The sequence below is a fragment of the Sinocyclocheilus rhinocerous genome, unplaced genomic scaffold (genome assembly GCF_001515625.1).
Source record: "Sinocyclocheilus rhinocerous isolate Xijiao unplaced genomic scaffold, SAMN03320098_v1.1 scaffold1626, whole genome shotgun sequence".
Taxonomy (NCBI): Eukaryota; Metazoa; Chordata; class Actinopteri; order Cypriniformes; family Cyprinidae; genus Sinocyclocheilus; species Sinocyclocheilus rhinocerous.
In genome coordinates, this window is record NW_015657802.1 from 166,004 (window position 1) to 184,988 (window position 18,985).

Genomic DNA, 18,985 nt, shown 5'->3' on the forward strand with positions numbered 1-18,985 from the left:
AAACATGTTATTAAATGTGGTATTTTCACATGCTTTCAGATGGAGCAGCATTTACTACACAGAGCCGTAGTTTACTGACAAGCTACGCAAACAGCGTTCATAATCGCAGAACGATTTCTTCAATTTCATTATCACGCGATTATATCGTCTGCGATTATGAACGCGATTTTGCGTAGCTTGTCAGTGAACTACGGCTCTGTGTACTGTAGTAAATGCTGCTCCATCTGAAAGCATGTTATGGAGATTTACTACTAATCGCAGAACCGGCTGTACTGACAAGATGCACATGACAATTGCATTCGATTAATCGTGCAGCCGTACTAGACCGATATGAAGAGCTTCGATTTGATGTTTTAATTTCTGTTTGAGTTGTCAAGTTCATGCTAGTATGTCAGTTCAACCACTTTAATAACTTCTGACATTTCATACCTGAAAAAGCTGCTTTAACAAAAAGGTAATGCCTATGCAAACAGACTGAGACCGAACTGTGCTGAGTTTTTTGGGGGGGAAGAAACAAAACCATATTTTGCTCTTCAGGTTTTCTCAGACCTGCAGCCAAATATGCTATTTGTTTTTCCAGTGGATCCAGTTTTGTGCTGGTAGCAGTAAAACAGATTTAATACAAATCTGAGTGAAATCATTTGGTACTGATGTGGTGAATGAGACTGGGTGATGGAGAGGGGCTTTATGTCTCGGATACAAGCAGATTCGCGCTAATGGATGGAGCTTCTTGGCTAGAATTTGAAAGGCGTGAAAGTGAATGGTAGTATGTGTGGAAAAAAAATGTGCAAATCTTTTTTTTTAGGCTTAAGTGTGAACATTTGTGAAGCATACGTGCTTATGCCGTCATTACCGTGCATACTTAAGCTGTCGCTGATGCATAATTTACCATTTTAATGTTTATATCTAACACCATAATCATCCTTGTGTTTATTTTTGCCATCTGGCGTGAAGATGTTCATTGGAGATGTGTTTCCTTTCCATAAGCCCACACATTTTAATTGATATTTAATATATTCAAACTAATATAGCCATACCATATAACTTTTTTTCGCCCATAAGTTTAGTGGTAAAATTGGACTTACCTACACCATCTGGTCTGTTACATATCATATCTTGTTTTTTGTCCTTAATATGTAGTATAACCTTTATTCGTGCCTTTTGTTTTCACCCTGGATCTGTTTTCAGTGTCTGTTCATGTGTCTACCGCTGAAATAGCCACTTTGTGCCTATGCTGGGTATTAAGATGAAGACTTGTTCACTGTGGTGAGGAGTGTGTTTGTGCTTCCTATTACTCCTTGCCTTCCTATTCTATAGCGAATTTATTAATGTTTGGAAATTTCTTTTTCAAAATATATGCTGTTTACACAGGTATATCTTTACAAGTGCCCTTTACCTAAATATCAATTGTTTATGATTTACCAGTTAGAGCCATAATTACGTTGCCTCAAATTCAGGAAGTTGACATGATAGAAACATTGTTTGGATGAAGTCCTCTCTTTAATCACTGATGCTACTACATTCATTTAATGAGCTGAACCCAGATGATGTTACTATGCAGGCTCTGTTTGAATTAAATCACTCCATGTTTGTCAGACTTGGGTTGGGTATCTGCTTTATTATGTTGATGCTGATGAGCACCAGATCGAGAGGTGGAATTATCTGGGTTCCTCATGAATCAGGCTGTATTATGTCTAGACATTGACTAAATACCTGTGAAAACTATTGTGTACTATGACCGGAATGCCAACAATCTAGAAAAATCAGCTTCCACTCTTAAAAATGGTTTGTTTGTGTGTATCAACATGGTCTTTCTTTTCTTAGAAATGATAATGATCACCAGGCTTGTAAAAGGTAACTCAGCTGTATGCGTTTGCTGGCAATAAAATAGTGTTTTGTACTTTCCTAATGTAAAATATGCAGACTAAGTGCTAGGTAATGTCTACTGAAAGTGGTAGACATGGTAAATGGAACTGACATCTCTATTTTAAAGATAATAAATGATATCCCATCACTTTTTTGTGAGTTCAACCTCCATGTATTTTATTCAGGAATGAGGGTCATGTTCTTTTTAATTATTGAAAATACAATATAGTTCCATGTATAAATCTAACAACGAATTTGACTCCCCCTAGTGGATGCAAGGGAGTACACAAAGTAGCGTCATCCTCTCTGAACCTTTTCGACTTGGTTTTCCTGTTGTAATTATGACAAAGCTGCTTGTTTTCTTACCTTTTTATTTATCAGACAAGATAGATTAACTGAGCATATTAATAATAATTTAATAATTTGTCATCATACAGCACAAAGTTTGCTGAGGCCCCCTAGTTGAGCCACGTTTTGCAGTTAAAATGAATCTTTTCATTTTATGAATGTTTTAATGCTCTTAGGATAGAGGAAAAGTAGCAGTGATGTGATATTCATGTATTTTTGCTAAAAAAAAAATTGGGTGCATGCAGTTGCTAATGGTGCTGAAATATTGTTTACCAGTTAAACAGCTGATTTTTGCACACATTGAGAGTTTACAATCAATTATAACTAATTAATTATACAACTAACAAGTGTTTATACAATAAATGTAGTGGTTTTGCATTATATTTAGTAACCACTTTGCATATACAGTAGGTAAATGATTTTATAATTTACAGCTTTTGCTAACGCTGAAAAATAATTATTTAAAATATTTTGTGGAAAATATTATCTGAGACTAACACTTTCCTATATTTTTTATAAACATGACACAAATGTGAGAAAAATAAAAACATATAATTATTGCACTTGACTAGTTTAGATTTAATTGTAATCAAATTTATTGAACATTTTATTTGTATTTTATTAAACATACTAATTTAAGTGAACATTAACATTGACAGCCCCCCAAAAAATGTTTTGGTAAAAAATTCAAATTAAATTTTTAAATTTAAATTCAAATCTTTTTATTTGAATTTAAATAATAATAATTTAATCACCAGTGTTGGGCAAGTTACTTCCAAAATGTAATACATTATATATTACTAGTTACTGTCTTTTGAAAGTAATTAGTTACATTACAATATTACTGTCTCTGAATTGTAATGCATTACACTACTTTTGAGTTACTTTTGAGCTCACTTGCTTTCCCATGGGTGCCCTGACCCAATTTGAAAAATAGTGATCACTACAAAAAACACTTTAAATTACCTTTGACCACAAGAAAAATTCAAACTCATGTAAATGCTTGTTTGAATTTTTTTTTTTTACCCATTCATGGCCTGAAGTGTGCTGCACATAAAATGACACATGATGCTATGATACAGTACCCAGTAAGATCTTTGACAAAATAAATAAATAAATAGAAAAAGGAAAGAAAAAGGTGCTTCCTAAAAGTGTATCCTTTGTGGCAACAGGCCTACAGTGTGCGTTTAAAAGATCCACATCACATTAACTTTAACGGACTGCTTTCTCTTTGCAGTTTTTCTTTTTTCCTCTCCAGAGCACCGCCTCAATAGCGCCCTAACCACGCCGAGGACCTCCAGCACGACCCATTTAAGCGTCTGCATCGCACGTGTCAAATTTTACGTGCTACGTCACGCCTACGCCAGCGCGTCGAGAGCCACAGCTCCGCCATATTGCAGGAAATCCGTCTGAGGTTTAGAGATTACCGTTTAATCTGAGGAGCTGGGAACGAGAGTGTGATTGGAAATTACTGCTAGCCATATGGTTAGCTCGAGTGGGCGGGTAGATCGCGCAATCGCTGTTCTCACACGACAGGACATATGTTTATGAAGACAAATCGGCGCGTTTCGGCACGTTATTATTATGCCGAACTCTCTTATGAGTGTCTAGCTAAACTGGCGAGTTGACATTCTGACTCTGAAAAGTGGAAAATCGGATTAACGTTTAAGATTGCGCACCAAACCCTAATCATTTTGTGTCGCTGGCTCCCGCTGCCACGAGCCCAAGATATCTGAAAGAGAAAGGCTGATTGCTAGATAGATAGGTCAATGTCAGCAGGAAAACACCAAGACCTGGCTCGATTCTACTAGCTTGTCAACGACGATCGCTGGTTGTGTTTCTGTCAGCGAGGGCAAGCGTTCGAGTCGGTGTGTCTGCTGGCCATGTTATTATGCTGCCCTGTGACCCGTGTTCCCAACTGTTGTTCAGTGTTGACTAAATTAGCTGTGTTCGAGCTTTAAAACTAACGTTACCTGCTGGTCTGAATTTGAACTGTTCTCGGACCCTTTGGAGTCGCTGGCCACTTTGCGATCTCTTCTTCCAAGAAACACGGAGGATATCTTTGCTTATTTACTGGCTAATAAATCCTGACTGAACTGTGAGAAGATGTCGACCAAAGAGCCGAAAGAAAAGCTGTCGACCACTGAACGAATTATTAAAAGTAAGTTCATTTCGGTTTGTGTTACATGAAGTGTTTAGACGGGTAATTACAATTGATTCTAATGGATTCCCACCCTGGTATTTTGGTGAATCATTTGATTCATCTGAATCATTTCATGACAGCCTGGCGGCTGTTCCAGGTTTTGTTGCGATATCAACGTGTTTCATCGCGACAACGTGTAGATTGCCGATCCCAACTTTTCAAAAAGGTTTATTTTTCACATCCAGTTAATGCAGTTATACCTCTAAATTGAAGAAAGATTGTTTTGTAATCTTGCCACGAGTCCTTTTGAATTGACGACAAATTATCCCATTGCTCTTTCACCATGTGCACCCATTTCAACTCAAAGTAGGGCGTCATTGTATCTACCTGCACACCTAATTTATATCGTAAATATAAATATACAACGGATTACTTTTCAACCCTTAATCAATCAAATTGATCAGCCATGACTGTACCTATGAAGGTGGGAGTGACCCTTGAGACTCATATTATGTAAAATATGAAATATGAATATTTCTGTCTGCACATCTGGTGTATGAGGTCAGAATTATTGCATTGTTATCAGTAGTTATAGTTTATAGTTAGAAAACCATGTGAATTAGAATGCAGTAGTGGTTTTAAAGGGTGGTTCCAGACACAAACCTCCTGTAGGTCTTAATATCAGATAATGTTTCACAAACAATTAGACCTTAGTCAGGGTTATTTAACTGATTTAATATAAATATTTATTAAACATTTATTTAATATTTTCTTATTTAAATTTTTTTTTTAGTATATTCATTAGAATGAAAATGAGGCAGTGAGGGATAGACATAGTCAACACATATTTCCAGAGGTTTGCCACCAGGAATTTTTTGGAAAGACATATTTTCTGTATTGCGTCAGTTGAATGAGCAACAGTGAGGTTAAAATCTTTACAGCCTGTTGAACAGACTTTACATCTGTCACTCACAATTATGTTTTCATTTTCGTGAGAAATTAAATCCTGTTTCATCTAACGTAGGTTATGACATGTTAGTTATACTGAACACTTTTTTTTTTATTTGAAAAAGATTTCAGACAGTGTTTTTGCTTAGATCCATCTGTGATTACGTAAATTTCTGGCTTTGTGGAAAATATTGTAAAGGAAAACAAGAGTTTTTGCTATTTAATAGTAATGATCTAAATAAGACTCACTTTATTCATGCTTCATTTTGGCTAGGTAACCAGTTTACCCAATAAGGTCAAACCAAGTAAACCTAGCCAAATTACATTTAATAAGACCTCTGGGCTCACTATCATCAGAACTGTACACTTTCTGTGGGCATTTGCTCATATTTGAGTCATTGATCACCAGATGTTACACAAGACTAGTGTCACAGAAGCTGAAAAATTGTGTCTTTAGTTTCTATTCTCCGTGTTCTTGGTCTGTTTTATGTCCACCTTTTGCTTCATGCTTTCAAATGGGTTTGAAAAGATTATTTTGTTGGGTTGAGAAGCAAGAAAAAAATAGAGACGCTAATAGCACATTAGTAGGTCAGCACAGGAACCAATTTGCATTTCAAATATCCAGGTTTTGAGTGAACACTTGTAGCCTGCCTAGTGTCTAGTTGTATGCAGGGCTGAAAAAGCCCTGAATCTGTGTGGCACGAAATATCATCCTGAAGGCAGAGCCTGTCCTTGGTAACACTGAAATGCAAAGCGTTTGGTTCAGAACTGTCATATGCAAATGTTTAAACTTAGATTGAGGATCTGTGTGTCTAACCCTTCTAGCCACATATGTGTCTTTCTTTGTATGTTTTAGACGCTATCATCTGTGAAAAAGACGGTAAAATTATTTGTGTGTTCACTGTATTTGTGTTTAAAAAGCATCCTACAGAATTTTGTAGCATGAATGTGTTGACGTTTCTCCACACCGGCCTTAACCCTCCATCCTCTCTTTTGAACTTTAGGGTCAGGATCTTGTTTGCAGTAGGAGGAGTCCCTAAATAAACAGACTCTGAACCTGGAATCCCTGGCTAATAAAGGCTTTGCCTAATCTGTTCTTAGTGCTCCTACCCAGCTTACCGTCACTATTCCCAGGCTGTGTTGTGGACCCAGGGCTGCTTACGGTTTATTTATACTCCTCAGTAGTATAGATAATGTTCATTTATGTCCTTATGACAGTGAGCTTATATTGTACAAATCCTTAAAGGCACAATATGTAATTTTCGCCGCTAGAGGATGCGTATTCAAAATAAACTAAGAGACAAAGGCGTAGTTTGATGACGCCGTGACTGAGTGTGGAATACTTTTATTATTCCTCACTCGACTGCTTCCGCTTCTTCCGGTCGTGCGTATGTGGGGAAAAAAAGCAGCGGTGTTTTATCATACTAGATACATTTGAAAGTTCTGTTATAATGCTACTCTGTGTGGTCGTCACCGGTCTATTAAAACGCACAACATATTAAAGCGTCTTTGGTGTTTTACACCAAACCTTAATCTTAAATATTGTGCCTTTAACTCTGAGGTGTAGTCGTCCGCTCTCGCCTCTCTCTCCATATTATCTCCTTACTGCTTACAGTATTTTATTTAGTGTGGAGAAGTGTGACCAACTGAACAAGAGCTGAAAAATGATTTTTTTTTTTTTTTTTTTTTTTAATGTAAATTTGCTGCGTTAAGAATTGAAAGATATAAAGAGAGACTTTTTTCTCAAAACTCTGAGTTCTGTGTTTTTATGTCTTCATGCCAAAAGCGGAAGTGTTAGATTGTCTTTTACCATAGTCTTCAGTCATCATTTCTTCTTAAATAACAATTAATACAATTAATGGATATTTCTATCCAAAGCGAAAATACATTTAAATTAAATGAGACCATATCAATTTTGAATATTTTGAATAGTTATTGCAGAAAAAACTTTCACTTCTACGGTATCTTATTTTCATGCAGGAGTTTTCAAACCAATAAGTTGATTATTACTTACTTGTTCTTGTTTCTTGATCATAGTTTCTGCTAAAATATTAGGCAACACAACTGTTTTCAGCATTGATAATAATAAGACATGTTGAGCACCAGATCAGAATATTAGAATGGTTTCTGAAGGATCATGTGACACTGAACTGAAGACTGGAGTAATGGCTGCTGAAAATTGAGCTTTGCCATTACAGGAATTAATGAAAGTTTTAAAGTATATTAAAATTGAAACGTAATTTTACAGTGTAATAATATTTCCCAATAATACTGTTTTTGCTATATGTATAAACTTTTAAACAGTATTTATGGTCACATATCTAACATTAACAGTAGGTAGAAAGTTATGTCCCGTTTTGTTTTTTTGTTTTGTTTATAATATAATTCGTCATATTTTCCCTCACTCTGTCGGTCTTTGTAAATGAAAATATACAGCCGCCTTTACAGTATATATTAGTAAATGGATCCTTCACAATTAAAAATTTCAGTAGTAGCTATTTTGCTTCAGGTGTCAAATCTGTTGTGCAGCTTGCATTGTTTCCATGGTTACTGAAAAAAAAAAAACAGCAGCTGCTCGGAATTGAATTTAACGAATGGGGGGAAAAAAAACTTAAACAGAATGTCTTCTAATTGATTAATTTGTCAATAGTGATGTCTTAAACTGAAGCACTTTATAAATATTGACACATGCCTAGGGTCCGTGATGTCACCCGTAGGTTTCTGAAGAGCATTTTTGAAGCCCAAAGTGGGCGGAAATCAGTGGTAAAAGCCGGTTCTGTAATCAGTGGTAAATCTCCATCACGTGCGTGCTTTCACATTGAGCAGCATTAACTACACAGAGCCGTTGTTCACTGACGAGCAGCGCAAAACCACGTTCATATTCGCGCAATTTTTTGCGCTGCTCGTCAGTGAACAACGGCTCTGTGTAGTTAATGCTGCTCAATGTGAAAGCACGCACGTGATGGAGATTTACCGCTGATTACAGAACCAGCTTTACTGATAAGATGCGCGTTAAATATCGCATGCGATTTATCATGCAGCCCTATTAAAAACAATGTTGAAATATAAAACTATGGATTTAAAGTTGATTATATCTGTAGAAAAAAATACATTACGTTTATTGTATAATAAGCATATATATATATATATATATACACATAAATCTGCTGCGTTCTGCTAAGATCAACCCTGTTCAGCCATGCGTCATGATAGCACAACTTTCTTTTTTTTTAAGGTTTTCGTAGACATGCTTTCTCCTGAGGATATCATAATGATTGTAATGTTTGGGTTATGTCTTCATGCCAAAAGCGGAAGTGTTAGATTGTCTTTTACCATAGTCTTCAGTCATCATTTCTTCTTAAATAACAATTAATGCTTTTGACAGATATTTCTATCCAAAGCGAAAATACATTTAAATTAAATGAGACCATATCAATTTTGAATATTATTTATTGTTATTGCAGAAAAAACTTTCACTTCTACGGTATCTTATTTTCATGCAGGAGTTTTCAAACCAATAAGTTGATTATTACTTACTTGTTCTTGTTTCTTGATCATAGTTTCTGCTAAAATATTAGGCAACACAACTGTTTTCAGCATTGATAATAATAAGACATGTTGAGCACCAGATCAGAATATTAGAATGGTTTCTGAAGGATCATGTGACACTGAACTGAAGACTGGAGTAATGGCTGCTGAAAATTGAGCTTTGCCATTACAGGAATTAATGAAAGTTTTAAAGTATATTAAAATTGAAACGTAATTTTACAGTGTAATAATATTTCCCAATAATACTGTTTTTGCTATATGTATAAACTTTTAAACAGTATTTATGGTCACATATCTAACATTAACAGTAGGTAGAAAGTTATGTCCCGTTTTGTTTTTTTGTTTTGTTTATAATATAATTCGTCATATTTTCCCTCACTCTGTCGGTCTTTGTAAATGAAAATATACAGCCGCCTTTACAGTATATATTAGTAAATGGATCCTTCACAATTAAAAATTTCAGTAGTAGCTATTTTGCTTCAGGTGTCAAATCTGTTGTGCAGCTTGCATTGTTTCCATGGTTACTGAAAAAAAAAAAACAGCAGCTGCTCGGAATTGAATTTAACGAATGGGGGGAAAAAAAACTTAAACAGAATGTCTTCTAATTGATTAATTTGTCAATAGTGATGTCTTAAACTGAAGCACTTTATAAATATTGACACATGCCTAGGGTCCGTGATGTCACCCGTAGGTTTCTGAAGAGCATTTTTGAAGCCCAAAGTGGGCGGAAATCAGTGGTAAAAGCCGGTTCTGTAATCAGTGGTAAATCTCCATCACGTGCGTGCTTTCACATTGAGCAGCATTAACTACACAGAGCCGTTGTTCACTGACGAGCAGCGCAAAACCACGTTCATATTCGCGCAAACGTCCCTCCCGGGTAATCGAAAATGGGCAAAGAGGCGGGACGTGGGTGGAGCTGGTTACTGAAACCTCGCCCGCCTAGCTCGACGGTGGTGACATCAGCAGCAATCCACCTGTCACTCAAGTGGCCACGCCCTTAATTACGCGTAACTTTAAGGCTTAATAAAATAAAAACTCACGCCCTCACAGTTGTCATGAAGGGCAAAATGAACTATATAGACCAAAACCACTTTTTGTACCAGGCTGTAAACATATTTTTTTCTACTGTAAAGTTGGGCATTTTAACATGGGCGTTCTATGGGATTGACTCCCTTTTGGAGCCGGTCTCTAAGAGATCCTTCATAAACTGTCATTTGCCAAGTTTTGGAATGCTGGGAATTTTTGTCTGAACATGAAAAGTTTGAAACCATGACATCTGTTTTAATGAGACATTTCAGTGTCCTCGTACAGATACGCTGCTGATTGGTTGTGGGATCGAGTGGCTTGATTTGAATCCCTAATGGTTGAGGGCTCAGACATCATTTGCTCTGGCATTCTGGGCACGTTTAATAGAACCGCCAGATTAACGGGAGCGTTGGCAAAGTCTGACTCGGTGCACCTTGCGGTTCCGCCAGACAGCTACTTGTTCCCTCTGAATGCTTTGCAGATGTCTTTAGTTACATGTCCTTCAGCATCACCAATCACACCACAGTTTTAAAACCCACTTTCCATAAAATTACGATCAAGTCTGACTTCCTTTGAAACATATGGGCTCTCACTGGCTATCGATCAAGCAGACATTCGGAGCCGGAGGCTGAGCAGCCAAAATACACTATGGCAGTTGCATGCAAATGAGGTCGCGGTGGAAGCAGCAGCATCAACTGTAGCTTTTGTGATAGACTTGGGGGAAAAGACTGTGCCAGTGGCCCTGGCTGTTCACACAGCTTCCTGTTTTCTTCATGGTGTTTGAGAACTTCAACACGCTCCTCACTTCATTCAATAATGAACTCTTCAGAGGGTACGGAGACAGAAAAGACAGATATTAGCAGCTCTTGATAAATCTATGCTTTTTATCTTTAAAAACATCTGTTTACATCATCTAGAAGCTCTTAAGCTTCTAAGGAACCATGAATCATCCAAAATTCTCATTATTGAACACGTCTTGAGCCGCAGCCCTTCTCTATGGCAACTTTTGCTGAGGGATTTGGTGGAGTTAGATTACCTGGAAGTTCAGCGCAGGTGAGGGATTACTGCGTGACATCTCGGGATCCTTTCACGTCTGTGAAGGTTAAACCTGAGAGCTGAATCAATAGAATCCTCATGATACCATAACTTTTCTTATTAGCCCCAGCAGCAGCAAATGTCATGATACTCCAGAGAACAGCTCAAACTAATAAAGAGCAGATCTGAAAATACACTGTCTACAACCTTTTTTTTTTCTTCTTTAAAGATACATCCTTTGGAGCAAGAGTCACTAAGCGATGTGCAAATGTTTTCATCAACAAACGTGTGCAGTGGTTTTAGGGAAGAACTGATTATTACTTTCTTGTTATGACCAATAACTTATAAATGGCTAATAATATACCATTTTGTCTAACTGGTAAAGTTACTACTTGTAATATAAATTAATATTTTTTGATAAATTAATAAAAATGTAATACTTTGTTTTAAAATGCAGTTAGTCGCAGTGAAACGACAGATCTTTTTTTGTATTGTGATGTACATCCAAATGTGATGAATTAATGGATAGAAAAAAAACGGTAATGGAAGGAATTTAATGCATAAAGTTGATCATAAGTGACTGTTACAACGTTTTTAATATTGTTTTTATTTCAAATCAAATGCTGTTTCTATTCATCAAAGTAGCCTGAAGAAATATATCCAGGTTTCAACAAAAATATCAAGCAGCACAACTGTTTTCAAAATTGATAAGTTTCTTGAGCACCAAGACAGCATATTAAAATGATTTCTTAAGGATCATGTGACTCTGAAGCCTGGAGTAATGGCTGCTGAAAATTTTACTTTGATATCACAGAATAAATTACATTTTAAAATATATTAAAGGGGTCCTATTATGCTCTTTTTTTGCAAAGTCTTGATTTTGTTTTAGGGATGTACTAGAACATGCTCTCATGCTTGGTGGTTCAAAAAACACATTATTTTTCACATAATTTGCATTATTACAATAACTTTCTCCCCAGCCTGGCACAAACGGCTCGATTAGTTCCGACTTTGATGAAGGCCCGCCTTCCGAAACACGAAATGTGTTGTGCTTGGTTTGCTGTCCCAGTGCGTTGTGATTGGCGAACAGCTTAGACGGTGTTTCAGTACTGCCCCGCCGCTTGCCAAAGCAGCAAGTTCTGTCTACTCCGGTTTAGTTAAGGATGGCGTCAATATTGCCATATCAATTTGAGCCGGATTCAGACCCCGAGAATATTGAACAAGAGGATCGCGCAGAACCTTTGCACGCACAGGTATTGCAAGACATATTAGAGTGTTAACTTTATTTTTTCTTTTTGTGGCTAAATCACGTTTTAGATAGGATGTAAACAACCGCTTAAAAATAAATGCATTTACTATGTACAGATAAGTGCAACGGTAATATGTATTATGTTTATTTTTCTTTAATTCTAACATTATAACATGAATAGCAGTGAAACTATTATACAGTTGAATTTATTTATACCACAGTCTCATAATTGAAGTGTAAATTCTGCAGATTACATCATTGTCCAGTATTGTACTGTCAGCAATTTATAAAAAACGTTTTCATAATTGTAACATACATATTTACATACATAATTATTCAGGTTCTTGTGTAATAACTTGTGAAAACTTGATGCTTCAGCAGCACTTCGTCGTCGTCGTCTTGTTCCCGTAGGCGGGAATTATTTTAATATTCTAATGGGCCACTTTGTGACATCACAAAACCCGGAAAACAACGCTGTAGTCCAAACGAGCAGTTCGTTGTTCTTGAAAAGGGATTTTTTAAAAATGAAATATCTCCCTTTGGAGTGGACTTTGAGATTTGTAACTTTGTAGATCTTTTTTATGCCCAAACATACACACTACACACTGGCTAAAATACAAAAAGTGAAAAAGCATAATAGAACCCATTTAAAATGGAAAACAGTTATTTTAAATTGAAATAATTTCATTTCTGTTTTACTGTATTTGTTATCAAATAAATTCACCCTTGGTGAGCATAAGAGACTTTCAAAAACAAAAAAAAATCTTACTGACCCCAAACTTTTGAAATGTAGTGTATGTCTATTCATTTGTCCATTTAAAAAGTGATTTATTAACATAATGTTTGAATAATTAAATGACCTTTTATTCCTTAACTCTTTTATATTGGCTCTTTATCACTCGTAGTGGGCATACTTTGTACCTCCTCTTTTCTATGACTGAAGCTTGTTTTCCATACTTGCAGCTGCCTTGCTAATGTTGTAAAAGTTGAGCACATTATCAACTGATATTTTGCTCTTATTGTACCTACAGCAGTGCCACTGCCCCCTCACCAGCGGCTGACAGTGAAGGACCTATATGTGGATGGTAAGCCCAATGCTGAGATACTGAAGAACCATTTGATCAAAGAGGGACGTGTGGAGGAGGACGTTGCGCTGCGCATCATAAACGAGGGTGCCAGCATCCTAAGGCAGGAGAAGTGCATGCTAGAGGTGGAGGCTCCAATCACTGGTAAGAAAGCAAGAGCATCTTTAGTAGGGCTTGAGGGAGATGACCATCTGTCTTGATTAAAACGCACTTTGTTCTGACTTGTGGTTTTGTTCTGCTGTGGCTGAATCTAGTTCCTAAGAAAAAATGCTCCAAAAAAGGTGTTTTTTTTCCTCATGGAAACTTCATGCAACATTTCAAATATTCATTATTACACTTAATTGGCATCAGTGTGTGTACCTTTAGCCAACAATAAAATAATAAATCATAAAACGATTGGTTTGGTTGATAAGTAACCTTTCAAGTAGGCCCATACTCCATCTGTGAAAACCGTTTTCATCAGGCACACCATATTGGCATTGCTGTTGAGTTCTTTGCAGAGATTACCTGATTTAGTGTTACAAACTGTCACTGTGGAGAATCAGCTGCGGCAAACTCATTTGGAGATGCTCTCTGCAGATCAGTGGAGCGCAACACAGGAAACTGTCACAGATCCTGCAGCGGAATGTGGTCAGTGATGCTTCAGTGGACACTAGGAGGGATGTGCAAAAACCAATCAACTAAATGGAGGGTTGCCTGAATGGCAAGTCAGCTAATTTGCTCTAAAGGAAGACTTTCATATTATGTCTGGTTTTGAGTGCACCTGACCCTGATTGAATTAAGCCACTTTCCTGTCTACATTCAACTTTACTATTAAAAAAATGAGGGATGCGTGATTTTAGGGTTGCAGCTTTTAAATAGATTTTTAATTGATCGATTGATTTTCTATCAGTCGAGCAATATTGGATATTTAATTGTGCATGCTCATTTCCCCTATATACAGTGGGTACGGAAAGTATTCAGACCCCCTTAAATTTTTCACTCTTTGTTATATTGCAGCCATTTGCTAAAATCATTTAAGTTAATTTTTTTTCCTCATTAATGTACACACAGCACCCCTTGTCATCTAAAGCTTACTTAAAGTTAATTTTTAAAAACACTAATAATTTAAGAACACTGTTAAATGTAATTTTAGCAAATTTTGAAAAGAATATCTGTTTTTTCTAGTGCTGTCAAATCGATTAATCGCAATTAATCGCATCCGAAATAAAAGTTTGTATTTACATAATATATGTGTGCGTGTACTGTGTATATTTATATGTATACACATACATATTTAAGAAATATATGTAATATATATTATATTTATGTATAATGTAAATCTATTGAATTTATATTATGTATAATATAAATATTATATTACTGTATGTATAATATACATTTATATTATGTATAATATAAATATGTATACATTTAATATTTCTTAAATATATACATGTATGTGTGTGTATTTAAATATACACAGTACACACACATATATTATGTAAACACAAACTTTTATTTTGGATGTGATTAATCGCGATTAATCGATTTGACAGCACTAGTTTTTTCATACTACATATACTTTTCATTCTTTTCATACTGTAAATTTGTATTGCCTAAATTCACTTGTCGATAATTGTAGTAGTAATAATTTTAAATTCATGACGAATGTAAACTTTTTAAAGAAGGTTTTACTGTGCACATTGGTTTTACGAGCACACTAATTAAAGACGCTAAAATATATTTTAAAAAAGTTAAGTCTAGGTTATATAAACCAGTCGACCTCAATAATTGCTTATTTAGATGTTGGAAAATTAGTCAACCATTTTGACCCATCTCTAATCACACTGGTTTATGAGAAATTGCATAATAGTAAATTAGTTATGGGCTTTTGCTTCTTTTATTTGACAGATAGATAGAAGAGAGTGACAGGAAATCGTATAATGGGAGTTTACAGATTATACACAAGAATCTGCATCGCATCTGGGTAATCTTAAATTCAGATGGGCCTTATCAGTGACAAACAGAAAGCTTGTTAAACTTACTCAATTATTTGATGAAGATGTTGTGTTTCAAGGTTTAATTCTTCGAGCTGTTGTGTGCGTCATGCCACAGTATTTTATGATGCAGATGAATTAGAGCTCATCTGTCCTCTATAGATATTACTGCCTTTGAACACGAATTAATAGATGTCACAAACCCCTCTGGCTCTAGATACAGCCTGTTTTATAAATGGATCCAGCCTCTGTATTTTCAGATATAGTGTCGTTGTTGCTAAGTGACAGTGCAGTCTTGTACATGTGGCCGTTGCTGGCTAGATGATGCAGGTAGGATGGATTTATGTGAAGTGTTTGGTCTCCGTCCAGTCCATTATCTCTATGGCATTTGTGTTAAATGTGATGTGATACAAAAAAACTTTTACCGTTCACTTTGCTTACAATTGCCATTGATTTCAGTATGAGGCAGGCATTAAGTACCATTCACTGAAAGTGATGCATCATGTTAAGCTTTTGTTGTGCTTCCTTTTTACCTGTAGTATGTGGTGACGTTCACGGACAGTTCTTCGACCTCATGAAGCTCTTTGAAGTTGGTGGTTCCCCCGACAACACGCGCTATCTCTTCCTGGGCGATTATGTGGACAGAGGATACTTCAGTATTGAGGTGAGTGCGTGTTCTTCGACTGAAATAATCTACAACAAGAGGCCCACATAGAATCTGCACCTGCAGAAATCAGGTTCACAGATTCCCACTGGACACTGAAACCCTGTTATTCAAAGATTTCTACATTTCCACAGTCATTTGTGCATTTATTTATTTATTTTTCAATATTTAGGCTAACATGTTTATGTATTTAGCCACTAATAAGTGTGTAGTACACTCAAAGTAGCTTTAACACATTGTTTTTGATTTCTCGCCGATATACTGCCATTCAAAACCTTTTTTGAATGATTTTAAAAGAAATCTCTTATGCTCACCAAGGCTGCATTTATTTGATCAAAAATACAGTAAAAATTCGATTGGGTGCTCAAGAAACATTTCTTATTATTATCAAAGTTGACAACAGTTGTGCTGCTTAAAGGTGCACTAAGCAATTTTTGCCAAATGATGTTGATATTTGAAAGCACCAAAACAAACACACCCATACCCCAACAGGACCTCGCCCCATTTTGATAACTCCGCCCCACACGTACATTCACAATGGCAGCGACGATGGCAGAATCTGCTATGACTGCCATCCAATCATATTCAAGCAAAAGCCAACACAGAATAGTTGTGTGAAAAATCTAAATCAACATAACTCACTTATCAAGAAGAAACAAAGCAACCTCTGCGTCCGATTCCAGGCCTTCCCGCTCCTTGAGTTCTCTCAACCGCTGGAAGCTGCTCCAGTATTTACGTGGGTCCTACCTCTTGCCTGATCGTAACCCTTCTTTTTAATGTTTTGTTCCTCTGAAATTTTCCTCTATTTTTATCTGCCATCTCTCGCTATCTATAGTCAATCTGCTAATATCCGTCCTGTGCACTCACTGAGCGCTCTCTTCTCCCTTTCATTACTAGACACACCCCTTACTGCTGATTGGCTGCGAGTTTGTTTTGGGGCTTGGTCCGACGTTTTTCAAAAATCGCTTAATGCACCTTTAATATTTTTGTTGAAACTGTGATAAGTTTTTGTCACGATTGCTTGAAATGAGCAGCATTTATTGAAAATAAAAATCCTAAATAACCTTCATAAATAAATGTATTTACTATCACTTTTGATTTCATGTGTCCTTGCTGAATAAAAGTATTAATTTCTTAAAAAAAAAAAAAATCTTACTGACCTCAAACTTTTGAAAGCTAGTGTGTCAGTGCAGGTTCCATCTGGGCCATTAAGTAAGAGTCTTATTCTGCCTGTCTTGTTCAGTCTATGTAGTTTACCCTAACCATATCTTTACCCTAACACCAGTGTTTTTCCTGATACTCTATTATTATAGAGTAGATTAGTATTTAGGGATTTGTGATTGTTCCAGTGGGGATATGTATTTGCATGCAAGGCTGGGTTCATTCTTACTTGGCTGAGAATCTGACATCTTCTCTGAACCATCTGTTAAGGCATTATCACTGGCTACACTGCCACATTACCAACAGTGCATCAACTGCCACACATGAGCACAAAAGAGAGGTAAAGCAGATTATGCCATAATATCTCCAATAAAGATTTGTTGGTCAACAATTGCATTTAGTCATGTAGTTTCCAGAATTTGGGGAAACTGTCATCTTTTACATAGTTACAGTGGCTGGTCTGAAAGGATGAGGTATTAGGATTTGCTTTGCCTTAACGTTGAATTAGCATGCCTATGTAACATTGAGCAGATCAAGGAAAAAAAGAGCTGAGTTGTAGTAGGGCTGTTCGATTCCACATTTTTTAGAATCGACTTCTTGATTCCTTATTTCTAGCATCAACACTGGAGTCAATTCTTTAGTGTTGTTTTCAATTCTTTTTCTATTTTTAAAGAGTGGAGAAACAAGTTCACTTAATCACGCTGTGACTACATGATATGAAGGCTTACTTGCTTTTAAACTTCCTTAGTATTCAGTGTTTATTATAAGCACCTATTATGTCGTCATGTAGTCCAGAGCTTAAAATGTTCCCTTGTGAACAGCAGAGCCTGTCAGTTTCACAATTTAAGCTAAATTATGGAGATTGTCAGACTGGTTTATTCTTTTTATATACTTTAGATATGTAGAACAAATTCATGTTTGTGCATCAATGTCCGTATTGTGTGTTTTATGTACAAAAATGTAATGTAGGAAACTTGTCCGAGAGGTAGCAGGGTTTCCGCGGGTGCTTAAAAAGTCTTACATTTAGTTGTATCAAATTTAAGGCCATAAAAAGTCTTAATTATGATTTCAAGGGGTCTTAAATTTGGGGACAAGAAAGACAAGAATTGTGATATGGCCTAATGTGACGATTAAATTTCAGAAAGCTATGAATTTATTAAATAAACAAGTCAGCTGCTGCACTGCTTTGTTTATTGCCGTTACCGGGGAAACCGCAGTATTTCTGCCGCTTCAAAAGCGCCTCCTGCTGGATGGGTTGCTGTTTGATCATACCAGTGTGAAAATCAACCCATGTTTTTACGCTGCAAACACGCATAGTTGTAAATGGGAATGGTGGATCAACAAGAAGATAATGCAATATAAAAATGTAAACAATTAAGACAGCTAAATAAAATATATTTAATTAATAGTTGATTGATAATAGTTGTTTGCATTAATAATTGATAGTTTTCCCTTACGAAAATTAACCATGGTTTTACTATAGTAAAAGTGTAGTAACCATGTTTTTATTTTTTTAGCATATTGACATTTGTATAACCATAGTTTTACTAAAAAATACCATGGTTAAACTATGGTTATTGTCAGTGGTGGAAATGGCCAAAATTCACTGGGGGAACTCTTAAGTTGGGGCAAAGTCCCTTTAAGGCAAGTCATGTCACTCGGTGGCCATCTTTGAAATGCCTCTCGGGCATACAAGTGCAACTCCTATCTCTTTGAATGGGGAAACATCAAATTCTCCAAAACTGTTTAGTAAGCTTGCGATTAAATTTCATATTTGAAATCACGAAAGAAATCTGACAACAACTGTGTCATAAATGTTGTTTATTTTGCTCAAATAGCATTATAAAAAGCTTATTTTTCAGGCTAGATCAGTCAGTGCGCATGCGCAGTAATAAGCGCGCGTCTCAGAGCGCTGACTGTTTCTATAACAAC

At 36.2% G+C, this 18,985-nt stretch overlaps 1 protein-coding gene across 2 annotated transcripts in view; it reads left to right on the forward strand.

Annotated features, from left to right (window-relative positions):
* The first annotated feature begins 3,538 nt into the window (after positions 1-3,538).
* The window catches only part of LOC107721549 (serine/threonine-protein phosphatase 2B catalytic subunit alpha isoform-like), a 46,747-nt gene continuing 31,300 nt past the window's right edge, over positions 3,539-18,985 (forward strand). The window contains exons 1-3 of one of the 2 annotated variants that reach the window (XM_016529625.1): positions 3,539-4,375; positions 13,196-13,393; positions 15,768-15,892. In XM_016529625.1, the coding sequence (XP_016385111.1) occupies positions 4,321-4,375; positions 13,196-13,393; positions 15,768-15,892 (378 nt within the window). In that variant the 5' untranslated portion in view covers positions 3,539-4,320. The remainder of the gene's footprint in view (positions 4,376-13,195; positions 13,394-15,767; positions 15,893-18,985) is intronic. The other variant, XM_016529626.1, reaches the window with a different exon arrangement.